Source organism: Cricetulus griseus, chromosome 4 (assembly GCF_003668045.3).
Source record: "Cricetulus griseus strain 17A/GY chromosome 4, alternate assembly CriGri-PICRH-1.0, whole genome shotgun sequence".
Taxonomy (NCBI): domain Eukaryota; kingdom Metazoa; phylum Chordata; class Mammalia; order Rodentia; family Cricetidae; genus Cricetulus; species Cricetulus griseus.
This window is the reverse complement of record NC_048597.1, coordinates 199,292,327-199,305,473: the sequence shown is the minus strand read 5'-3', so window position 1 is coordinate 199,305,473 and position 13,147 is coordinate 199,292,327. Positions and strand designations below refer to the sequence as shown.

General features: G+C 46.3%; 1 protein-coding gene across 2 annotated transcripts in view; it reads right to left on the bottom strand.

The window, feature by feature from the left end:
* Rasgrf1 (Ras protein specific guanine nucleotide releasing factor 1) overlaps positions 1-13,147 on the bottom strand; it is a 104,884-nt gene that overhangs the window by 60,215 nt on the left and 31,522 nt on the right. For both annotated transcript variants that reach the window (XM_035444519.1, XM_035444518.1), the window contains 2 exons: positions 7,557-7,649; positions 4,391-4,644 (listed from right to left, as the gene is read on the bottom strand). In XM_035444519.1, the coding sequence (XP_035300410.1) occupies positions 4,391-4,644; positions 7,557-7,649 (347 nt within the window). The remainder of the gene's footprint in view (positions 1-4,390; positions 4,645-7,556; positions 7,650-13,147) is intronic.

Sequence of the window (13,147 nt, the reverse complement as noted above, 5' to 3'; positions counted from 1 at the left end):
AGTCCTCCATGGAGTCGCTTGTTCTTTGGCTCACATGGAGAATTGGGTTATCACTGATCCATCTTTTGAACAACTCACTTCAGGTCCCCCATCAGCACCCAGTGCTTCTCCTTGAACTGCATGTTGAAGGGATGATTATTTCCCATGAACCGCTGCCAGCTTCTGCAGCTTCCTTACCTCTCAGCTTTCACAGAGTCGAGGGTTGGAGCATCACTGTGGATTAGGTCACAGTCTCAGGGAACACCACTGCTTATTTGAGCTTCCCTCTGGACCACTCAGAATGCCTCCCTAACAGTTACAGGGCCGCTTGCTTTCTTAGCGTTTGTGTGTTTACTAGACCAGCACCTTCTTTTTTTAATAAAAAAATTTACTTTTATTATTTTAAATTGCCCAAGTATGGGTATGTGCCTATCAGTGCAGGCACCTGAGGAGGTCAAAGGCACAGGAGTCCCTGGAACTAGAAGAGTTACAGGCAGCCACCTTAGGAGAGTGCTGGGATCTTTGCAAGAGCTGAAGGGATATTTAACCACTGAGACACCTCTCCAGTCCTGGAGTAGCACTTTCAATTCCCTTCAAGGCCTTTCCTTTGCCTTCACAACTTGGCTAACTGTTCTAAGAAGCTGGGCTCTCAGGCCATTCAGCTCTCAGCATGCTTTTCTCACTGAGTGATGTTTTTGCTTTTGATTCAAAATAGGATACTTAGACTGTGCTTACTCACACACTCAGGGGCCACTGTAGAGTTATTGTTCCAATTTCAGTATTGTGTCTCTGGTGATAGGGAGGCCAGAGAGATAGAGCAATGACCCCGCTGTTGGAGCAGCCAGAGCATATGTGACATTTATCATGTCAAATGCATCCCCTTATTGTTCATGGCACTCCAAACAATTAAGTCATAACATCAAAGGCCACTGATCACAGCTCATCATAACATAACACAGTTTGAAATTCTCTAAGAATTACCGAACTATGAGAGACATAAACTTCCCCTGTATTGTTTGATGGATGTGCCCCGTGAAGGGTGGCCACAAGCCTTGCATTGTGAAAAGCCACATCTGCTCAGCAGAGTGGAAAGGAACATGCTGCAGAAAACGAGGCATCCCTATTACAAGCGTGGTCTCTGAGAATTTCATAACCTTACAAGCCAGAAATCCCCAGTGTTTCTCACCCTGCAAGAAAAAAAAAGTAATCATTCCATCTTGACTTGATTTGCTTAAAAAAAATCCACTGTTGGTAGCTGGAGATATGGCTCTGTGTGTAAAGTGCTTCCTGAATGATCGTGGTGACCAGAGTTTGTGTTCTTAGAACCCACATAAGCTGGCCTGCAGCCAGCACTCTGGTGGGGAGGAGGGGAGTAGAGACCGGTATCCATGGCAGTCAACAGCTAGGAGACCCTGTCTTAAGCAAGGTGGAAGGAGAGGACAGGCAGACACCCACGGCTTTCCTGACTGCACATTCGTGTACCCACAGGCACACACAGGCACATGCGTGGTTAGTAAATCTGAAGAACATTTTCCATGCATATTGGCCATTTGTCTCTATCCTGGAACTGCTTAGTGTAGAATTATATTACGTTTGGTGAATGGTTTTGGTGAAAGGACATTTCTGACATGGGATCTTCCTAAGCTGGTACACTGGTACCCCTCTCTCCCTCCCTTCTTCCTCCCATCCCCCCTACTCTCTCCGTGTATGCACATGGATTTGCAGGTGTGTACACATGTGGAGGTCAGAGGACAACCTTTGGTGCATTCCTCATGAACACTGTCAACTTTATGTTGAAACAGGGCTTCCCACTGGCCTGAAGTCACTAAGTAAGCTAGGCTGGCGGGTCATAGAGCTCCAGCAATCTACCTGTCTCTGCCACCTCAGTACACACTGCCACCCTCAGTGTTTTCACATGGTTCAGGGGATGGAACTCAGACCTGAATACCAACTGTGCCATCTCCCCAAACCCCACTTGTGTGTTTTCGGAGTCCTTCTTTATGTCCTCATCATTTGGATCCTCTGTTTATTTTTACATGATCATGCCCTTGGTTCTATTGTGAGCAGGATCATTTACTTATGTTTTTAAGCTGTTTTGTAGACAATGGAATAAGCTACCCATCTGGATTAAAAACTCCCTGGACTCTGCACTCACTACCACGTGGCCAAAGATTATGACCTCTAACTGATCCAACTCAGCTGCTCCTCCACCATCTGCTTCTCTTCTTACTGAAGAGCAGCTCTAGCTGGTCAGCCTCTCAGTCCCTCCACCTACCCCATCACTCTGCTCTCAATAGCACCTATCACTGTTACCCAGATGACTGCTAGTGGATTCCTCAATGGTCCCCTGCTTTCACCCCGGCCCCCAGCTCTCCCGCTCTCTTAACACAGCAATCTTGAACATCTGAGCTGATTATCTGGAGTGGCCTTGGCTTGGCCTGCACCCTGTCCCCTGTCTGTCTTATAGATCCTTCCCTCTTTCTCGCTTTGCTTCTGCCACTCTGCTTTTATTTCTGTCTACTGTAATCAAGTTTTTCTTGCCTCAGTTTTGCATAGGCCATTGTTCTCTTGGTATGTACTGGCAGTTTGGGTTGGGAGAAGGATAGCAGGAGAGAGGAGGGGTTGGGAGGGGAGAGACAGTGTAGTGCTATAAACATGCAAGTATACTTTAAAATTCTTTTAGATTATTTGTTTTCTTTTATGTGTCTGAATGTTTGGCTTGCATACATGTCTGTGCACCACATGTGTGCCTTGTGCCCATGGAGTCAGAAGAGGACATTGGATCCCTGAAACTGGAGTTATGGGTGGTTGTGAGCCACCATGTGGGTGCTGGGAATTCAATGTGGATCTTACACAAGAGAAAGACGTCCTCTTAACCACCATCTCTCTAGCCCCAAGTATGCTTTTTTTTTTTTAAATCAAATTTTTATAAGAATAATTGGAAAGCTTTCCATTTTATTCAGTTCTTTCAGTTTAGGTAAAAATGATTGATTTTATTCAGTTCTGTCAGTTTAAGTAAAGATGATTGATTCTTTTAAAATGCTAAGCTTATCGTGGCTCTCTAAGGAGGGTAAGCAATGCAGCTTTTCTAAATGCACGCACTCCTTGGAAGGTGGAAAGCTGCTAGCCGTGTGCAGAGCTCTGCTAGCCCAGGTGCCAGACCAGACACCGGTCACTCCACATGCGATCCTAGCAGTAATAAAGGCAGAGATCGAGGTGCTGGCTACCCAGTTCCAGTGGGTACCATTCACAGCCCACTGTGTCAGAGGTCAGCTGCCGTGCGGCCTGTGGGCCAAACATGATGCACCTCTTCTTGTACGATTTTCACTTTTTTTGAGATTATTGTTGTTTTGAGGCAGATTCTCACAGTGGGCTTGGAGCCCACTGTGTACTCAAGACTGAATCCTTCTGCCTTAGCCTCCTCAGTGCTGGCATTCTACATATGGCCACCACATCATCTGTTTTTTTTCTTCTTAACATCTTAAAAGACTGTGTGGGGCGAATACCTTCAAGAGGATATTTTGTGACAGTGAAAATTATATGAAGTTCATACTTCAGTGTGTATAAATAAAATTAATAAGAACAGAGCTGCCCCATGTGTTTACGTTTCTACTATTGCTTAGTTGCCATGGGGAAGGTAGGGTCCACAAGCTCTAAAGTATTTATTTTTTATTAATTAATTTAATTGAATAAAGCAATGGCATTTTATATGTCACTGTACTTTGCTCAGATTTTTTTTCCTTCCTCATCATGTCTTTGCTTGGTTTTCATGCAAAAGTAAAGCCTCCCAGAAGTCAAGGCTGCTACTAAGTTCTTAAACTTCAAAAACATGAGTGCAAAATAAGCTGTTTCTTTTCTTTTCTTTTCTTTCCTTCCTTCCTTCCTTCCTTCTTCTTCTCCAGTGCTCGGGATATACCTGAGGGTCTCCCACAGACTAAGCAAACGTGCTCCATCTGTGCTGTATTTCCAACCATTTAAAAGTGCTCAGCTTCAGGTACTTGCCTAGAGCAATATGAAATAGATGAAGACAATTTATAACGCTTAAATATTGAAAGCAGAGTTTCTCAACAGTGGTGGCATATACTGTTTAGAAGTGGCCATGTCCTTTGCCCATCAGATGTCAGTAACCACATCCTCAAAATTGTGTGGTCAAAACCATCATTGGTAACTGTCTTACCAGTGTCAAAATGCTTTGGATTTAGGCTATGTAGGCCTAGGTTTCTATATCCCTTCTCTCGCCCTGAAACTGTATGGCCATATGACCTTGAATTATTTCCTTCCTCTCTGAGCCTTAGTTTCCTCTGCTGTACTTGGTGGGAAACAGATGTGGGGCTGTGTCAGGATTCAGCTCAGCATCTGTTGACCAATTCTTCGGGGCCTCCGTCCCACCTTTTCTGTCTGTCCTGCTTACCTGTTCAGGAAGATGCTGCTGACGTCATCGTGTGTGATGGGAGGCTTCTTGGAGCTAGCGGCCATGCGTAGCGGGCGCAGAAAATTATTGACAAGGATGTGCAGTTGCTGCACGTACTCAGCCTCGGCCTCCAGCATGCTGAACACCACCTGGTTCCTCTTGCGCATGCTGTCTGCATGGGGAGACCGGATGTAGTCCTGGATAACGGTCTTCCACTTCCGCCGGCAAAGCCAGCCCCGAAGGAAGCTCTGTACCTGGTTAAAACCAGTGGGGGAGGTTTATGTTAGTATCGGTTACTCTTGTTTTTGTGAGCTGTGGGCAGCTCAAGGGCAGGGAATGGGGTTAGTCATCCCTGCTGCTGGGAGCATAGGGAAGAAGCCCCGAGAGGCAGAGCAGGTTCTGCTGAGCAGGCTCTGCTGCCGGTGAGACGCTGAACATGCTCTTTGGGCCCTCGGAGAAAATTTTCCTGTCTGTGAAATAGTGCCAGGGAGTGTCACAGTATGGACTAGACGGCTTGTTAGAAGTGTGGGTTCTAGGGCCTGCTCCAGCCTGCTGCATTTGAACAAGTTCCCTGATTACTTTGGAAGAGCAGAAAGGAGGAAAAGTGGGCCGAAAGTTTCCATTCAGGGCCAGTGTGAGGAGAAGGGTTGCTAGGCTGTGCTTGGCATGGTTGAGTCTTGTCTAATGACTCTTCAGAGAGTCCAGAGGTTTCAATTAAAGCTTGTCTGGAGAGGGTAATTATCAAATTGAACAGAACATGGCAAATCTGCTCATCTCCAGCTCTTCAGTGGCTTCTGAGCCCCAGTGCCAGGCTGTAGCCTCTCCCAACTCAGCAGGGAAATGAGCAGGGCACTTGCTCAGTGGCCTTGAAGCTAGCCGAGAGAAGTGGCCTCTGATAAGTGGCAGGAACTTCTGAGAGGGTCTTCACTCATGCACAGAGAACACAGACACACATAAGCATACATATCACACATATAACACACATCCACACAGAATCAGAAACACACACAGATACATGCAGATTTATACATATACAGAGACATACACACACAGACACAAATTATACACACACACAGACGTATACACATAGACACATAAGACACATGACTGTACCCAGATATATGCATACAAACACATCCACGTGAAGACATGTGCTGGCTAGTTTTATGTCATCTTGACACAGTTGTAGGAGGGAACCTCAAATGAGAAAATGCCTCCATAAGATTGGGCTGTAGGCAAGCCTGTAGGACATTTCTTAATTAGTGATGAATGTGGGAGGGCCCAGCCCATTGTGGGTGGTACCACCCCTGGGCTAGTGGTCCTGGGTTCTATAGGAAAGCAGATTGAGCAACCATGGTGAGCAAGCCAGTAAACAGTATTCCTCCATGGGCTCTGCATCAGCTTCCGCCTCCAGTTTCCTTCCCTGTTCATGTTCCTGCTTTTGCTTCCCTCCGTGGGTTATGATATGCAACACTTTCCCCCTAAGTTGATTTGGTCATGGTATTTCAACATAGCAGCAGAAACCCTAAGACATCACACAAACACACATACATAAACACACACACACACACACACACACACACACACACACACACACACACACACACACACCAGTTGTCTTCAGATGCACAGGTTTCTAGTTCAGGGTCACCTACCTCCTGCACTCTTGGGGCTTCTGGGCTGTTCACAAGCTCATGATCTGCATGGGGGAGGGGAGGACATAGAGACTGGGGCCAGCATACAGGACTTTTTACTGAAGGACACTGGCCATGGACAGCAAACCACCCTCCAGTGCAGACTCACCTCTAAGAACATTGTAGAAAAGGGAGGGTTTTAAATCCCCAAGAAACAGATAGGGGGTGGATTTCAGTCAGCCCCTATCAAATGCTGCAAGCAGAAAGGGCTGCCTTGAGTTGAGGGGTGGGCTGAGATGTTCAGGGGCCATAGCAGAGCCAGCTGTCCCTGCCTTGGTGGGACCTGGGGTCAATCTTCCCATGTTTGCCTGTTTGAACCTGGCAGCTGCTATATACCCACGCTGCTGGCTTGGGAAGAGGACAGCCTCTTCTGCCTGCTGCTGACATTGCTAACTCTAACCCAGGCTGTTAGACCTCCAGCTTCTCCAGGAGGCCACATGTTCACGGAGCTGAGGGCATGGGCTTGAGAACTGGTGCCAGGGTTTGCATGTCTCCCTGCAGGTATTTAGCTGTGTCAGCTTTAACAGGCTACTTGGCCTCTCTGTGTCTCAGCTTCCCCAGGTATGAGATGGAGATGATACTCAAATCTCAGGAGCTTTTACTGAGGACCCTCTTCATCTACACTGAGCTCCCAGAATAGCATCTGGCACGTAGAAAGTGGCTAATGAATGCTGCAATATCTATTTTTGAGAAAATAGATATCCAGATTTCTGCGTGAAGTGTTTAGCTCTTAAAGCACTAGCAACAAATATAAATGGGAAAATATACATGGGCTGAAAGCCATATGCATCGGGAAGGGCTGGACTTGGCCTGTGGGATATATTTGCAGTTTCTGGTCTGCATGGCATGGGGCCCCTCCTGCAAACCCGACAAAGAAGATCCTCTTGTTTCATTTGCTGTCCTTAGGGCAAGCCATCTCCCTCGTCTTGAGTCTGGCAAGATGAAAACATAAGCCAGGTCCTTTCCCTGTGCTGTGGCACCATAGGGTGGCTTGTGGTGGTGTTACTATCCTGGCTATTAGGCAGGTCCCTGACACTTTGTAAAGTATCTTTTCCCCTGAGAATTCTGTTAGAGCTGAAGCAGTGGGGGTCTTATGAAGGCCAGCTCCCTGCTGAGTCCTGCTGGGGAGTGTGTAGTTAGTTGTGAGGTGCTTGTATGAGTGTGTGTGTGTGTGTGTGTGTGTACAATAAGCAAATCAGTGATGACAGAAAGATGCCTGAGGAGTCTTGGTGAGGCTGTACAGTACTTGGAAGAAAACTCTTAAAGGAGACTTCCTAGACCTTAGTCCTGGCCCCATGTCCTCCTTCTTTCCCTTGCCTCTATAAAATGGGGCTAGATCACCTTTACTCACAGGGACGACCAGAAAGTATGGCGTGAAGGTGTCAAAAATGGCTTCGGGTTCCATCTCTGGAACTGAGGTCACTGGGTGAGTGGCATGCCATAAGTACACAGGGATGAGGGATGGTACAGACCTTCTTAATTTTCTTGATGTCACTGTCCTCCTCATTGGGGGTGACAATCTGGGTGGACTGGATGCGTTCGTTGTTCTTGAGCAGGGATGCAATCTGCAACAGAATCACAGGTCAGCAGTGGGTAGGGGACACTGACCAGCAGGCAGTGGCAGCGCCCGAAGCCTGGGTCCTCTGCCGAAAGAGTCCACAGTGTTGTGAGCTGAGCCTCCTGTGACTAGCGTATTGTCAATGAACCACACATGTCCCAGATGCCTACATAGCATGCTGCATTGGAACAAGTCTACCTTGGATATCTCGGGGCCATCAGAGTGCAGACAAGGTCCTTCTAGGTATGAGGTGGTGGCTATAGCCTGATCTATGATTCACCTCCATGTTCTGCAAACCACAGATCCCTTTTATTTTATTGTGGTATGCTACACAAGAAGACAAAAGTTTCCATGTGAATCTTTTTTATGTGCAATGTATTTGTGTGTGGTACGTGCATGTGTGTGTAGGTGAATGTGCACTTGGTCCTGCATATTGAGTCTTGAGGACTTTCCTTGATTGCTCTCCACCTTTAAATTTTGAAACAAGGTCTCTCATTGACCCTGAAGCTCATCAATTCAATTAGGATGGGTAACCAATGAACTTCAAGGATCCACAGGAGGCTGGGATTACAGGCATATCTCACCATGCCTAACTGTTTACTTGGGTTCTGGGGATCTGAACTCAGGTCCTTGTGTTTGCGTGAAAAAGACCACAGCAGCTCCCTAGCCCCCATCAATTATTTCTTAAACAAAGATTTGTTTATGTACACACACACACACATTCATGGAGGTCAGAGGACAACTTTCAGGAGTCCATTCTCTCCTTCCACGATGTGGGTTCCAGGATTGGATTCACATGGTTAGGCGGGAGGCAAGTGCCTTTACCTGCTGAGCCATCTCATTGCCTTCCCCAGTGAATCCTTGTTTAGTGCATTGTTCAGTTGGTGTAGCCAACATCAGCAACCCTCCCTGGGATCTTCAGATGGGAACTCCACCCATTATACAGTAAGTCCTTTCTCCTGCAGCTGGTGACAGCCACAGTGCTGCTTTTCATGGCTGTGAATTCTACACCAGGAATCTGATATGGACTTATTTGGTATTTTGCTTAGCATTGCACCCTCAAGGTTCATCCTTTTTATAGCCTGTGTCAAATTTTCTTCATACACATCATCATCATCATCATCCTTTGTACTCATATATCCCCTTCTTCCTGTCCTTCTGTGACCCCCCTGACCCTTTCAGGCTGTTTCTCTTCCTTCTCCAAGATAGCATTTTTTATTATGTGTATCATGTGTATCCATCACCCACTTTCCCTCCAATTCCTTTAGAACTCAACTTCCCCTCTTGGGATTCCTTTTAGTTTCACAAGTGACACAACACACACAGAAACACACACACACACACACACACACACACACACACACACACACACACACAATCTAAATCTAGATTCCACATATGAGAAACCGTGCAGTTTTCTATTTCTGCCTTATTTCATTTAATGCAGTAATGCTCAGTTCCATTCATTTCTCACAAATGTCATTATTTTATTTCTCTTTATGGCTGCTTTAAGTCCCACATGTGTTATGTACGTTGTTTTCCTTGTGCATTCATCTGCTGGTTTCATGTCCCAGCTACTGTGAATATAGTAGCAATGAACATGTACATACAAGTATCTCTATGATAGACAACACTCACCCATTTGCAGATATTGGCCTGTCCTCTGTCTTCCCAACAAAAGCACATGGTGGGATAAATCAGATCAGAGCTGGTGGCTTAGAGGACAGCTCTGTTGGCTGGCCTCTCTCCTTCTGGGTTACCCTGAAGCACTTCTTGGCATCAAAGGTCTCTTTGGAGCTTAACTACTTGCCCAGAAAGCGAAGGTAGCCCGCAGAATATCTAAAACAACCTCCATTTGTCTTATTTGGGGATCACAGAGGATCAAGACCAAGGGTTGGTGCCCAGGAGCTAGACAACGTGTCTGTCTGAGACTGTCCCAGTGGACAGGCCAGTGATCATTTTGTAGTGGGGGCTCACATAATATAAAAAAGGACTTTCTATTGAAGAAAAGTCATCTGTTCTCTCTCCCTGCTTTGCTGAGAGTTCTGCAGAGTGACTAGAGTTATTCATTACAGCTCCTGGTGGCTAGCACAGGACCCAGCATGCAACACACCCTTGTTAGCTGAAAAAATAAGTGAATCAAAACCGATCAGAGCAACAGTGACCTCAAAACCCCCAACCACAGGAAGCTATAGCAGTCACTGAGCCCCACACATCTAAAGGCAGAAGCTCAGGGAATTCTATAAACACAGCTTCCGGCATGCTGCTCGCTCCTCAGAACATGAGGCTGCATGCCTTCAAGGCCACTTGCTGAACCTCAGGATGAATGGCTCTCAAAAATGAACCATTGAAGCCTTTGAAAGTAGAGTGAGCAGTTGCAGGCTCTCGACTCCTAGGCTGCTAAAATTACCCTGGCTGGCCTTCACTTGGAGAGTGTCTGAAAACATCTAACTGGAATGTTCAGTGGAGAGACCTGCTTGCCTGTTCGCTCACTTTTCCCTCTCTGTACTACTTCCTTATATTTTCCTCAATCCTTAAGTGTAGAACATTTACATGTTGAAATAAAAGGTCAATATTTTGGTGTGTAGTCTAAAAGGTTTATGGCACATACCCCCGAACCCCCTCCCCACACACAGAGGCAAGTAAGCACAGAGCTCTTCTGCGGCTAGGTCAACTCATTCCTCTTGGCCTGAAGGTCTTTATCTTCACACCATCCTGCTTTCTTCACCAGTTTTGATATTTGCACAGAGTGGGGTGGGTGATGATGTTTGTTGGGGGCCAGTCTGCATTTAAAATTGATGACGGGGCTGGAGAGTTGGCTCAGTGGTTAAGAGCACTGGCTACTCTTTCAGAGGACCTGGGTTTAGTTTCCAGCATCCACAGGGTGACTTATTACCCACTAAAACTTCAGAATCAGGAATCTGATGCCCTTTTTTGACCTTCTTGAATACCATGCACACGCAGTGCACAGACAAACATGTAGGCAACACTCATGCATATAGAATAAAAAAAATAAATATAAACAAAAGTTTTAAAAAGCAATTAAAATTTACAGTGCACTTCTGATAGGCCTTCTATAGGACATCTAATCAGTGGGGACCAGGGCAGAAAATAGACACAAGCAGACCTCCTTACATTATGCTGTGGTGCTCAGTGCTCAGACAGTCCTAACAGTCTTAGAGTCTTTAAAAGTCCTTTGTCCATTCATTTTATTTATTTGTATTTGTGGTGTTTGTGTGCTCTCATGTGTGCATGCCTCTGGAAGTCAAAGGACAACTTACACCAGTCACCTTCTTCTTCCCCCATGTGGGGATTGAACTCAAGGCTTGGTGACAAAGGCCTTTTTATCCCCTGAGTCTAGAGGATCTATTTAAGGATCAGGCTAGGAGCACAGCTCAGAAAGTTAGGAACTTGGGTTGTTGTAGGCATCTTAGGCTATGGCCGGTGATAACTCAGTTTTTCCCTTCTTGCTTCCCTTTGGTCTCTTCTAAGCTCACATGCTTCCTTTGTGTCCACCTCATCTGAAAATCCCAGTGGTGTCCGGTGTTGGGCTCTGTGTCAGGCAGGAGGCAGCTGGGATTGCAGGTGTGTACCACTACCTGGGAATCTGAGTCAAGACATTCATGAGACTAGCTGTGGAGGTCTGGACAGGAACATCCCCCATAGACTCATGCGTTTGGATACTTGGTCCATAGGGCATTATTAGGAGGTGTGGCCTTGTTGGAATAGGTGTGACCTTATTGGAGTAGGCATGGTGTTGCTGGAGGAAGTGTGTCACTCTGGGGGTGGGCTTTGAGGTCTCATAGTTCAAATTACACACAGTGTGGGACACAGTCTCCTTCGGCTGCCTACAGATCAAGATGTAGGACTCTCATCTCCTTCTCCAGAACCATGTCTGCCTGCATGCTGCCATACTTCTCGCCATGATGATAATGGACTAAACCTCTGAAACTGTAAGCCAGGCCCTGTAGGGGAAATGTTATCCACGCCCTCTTGAGGGCTGGCACAGGTGACACAGACCATGCACTCTAGGTTGTGGTCAGTGACATAGCAAGACCTTAAATATGAGGGTCGAATCCTGGCAGCTCTCTCTGTTCCATGGTTTACCTGGTTGTAGGGGACCGACTCCGTTGCATGAGTACTCTCCTATTAAAATATCTGTTCATCGCCATGCGTTGGTGGCACACGCCTTTAATCCCAGCACTTGGGAGGCAGAGGCAGGCGGATCTCTGTGAGTTCAAGGCCAGCCTGGTCTACAGAGCAAGTGCCAGGATAGGCTCCAAAGCTACACAGAGAAACCCTGTCTCAAAAAAACAAACAAAAAATTCTGTTCATCAAACTTGCTCTGACTCCTTAGCAATCCGCACTTTATTGCGTCTGGATTTATTTGGTGTCAGATGTGATCCCAGGCCTCCGAGAGGCCCAATTAAATGTTTTCCTTTATAAGAGTTGCCATGGTCACAGTTTATGCTGGAGAGGATGTGGAGAAAGGGGAACACTCCTCCACTGCTGGTGGGAGTGCCAACTGGTACAGTCACTTTGGAAATCAGTATGGCGGTTCCTCAAGAAAATGGGAATCAGTCTACCAGCAATTCCACTCATAGGCATATACCAAAAAGATGCACATTCATACAAGGACATCTGTTCAACCATGTTCATAGCAGCATTATTTGTAGTAGCCAGAACCTGGAAGCAACCTAGATGCCCCTCAACTGAAGAATGGATAAAGAAAATGTGTTACACTTACGCAATGGAGTACCACTCATCGGAAAAACAAAAACAATGGAATCTTGAAATTTGCAGGCAAATGGATGGAACTAGAAAAAACCATCCTGAGTGATGTAACCCAGTCACAAAAAGACAAACATGGATGGTATGTACGCACTCATATATGGATATTAGACATAGAGCACAGGATTACCAGTCTACAATTCACTCTTCCAGAGAAGCTAGGAAATAAGGAGAACCCTAAGAGAGACATATATGGTCCCCCAGAGAAGGGGAAAGGGACAAGATCTCCTGAGCAAATTGGGAGCATGGGGGGGAAAGGAGAGGGAGTTAGGAGAAAGAGAAGGGGAGAAGAGGGGAGAGGAGGACATGAGGGAGCAGGAAGATTGAGTTGGGGGAAGAATAGAAGAGAGCAAGAAAAGAGATACCATAATAGAGGGAGCCATTATAGGTTTAAAGAGAAATCTGGCACTAGGGAAATGTCTAGAGATCTACAAGGATGACACCAACTAACAATCTAAGCAATAGTGGAGAGGCTACCTTAAATGAGATTGATGACTACCTTATATGCCATCCTAGAGTCTTCATCCGGTAGCTGATGGAAGCAGAAGCAGACACCCACAGCTAAACACTGAGCCAAACTCCTGGAATCCAGTTGCAGAGAGGGAGGACTAATGAGCAAAGGGGTCAAGACTAAGTTCGAGAAACACACAGAAACAGCTAACCTGAACGAGGGGGAGCTCATGGACCCCAGACTGATAGCTGGGAAACCATCAT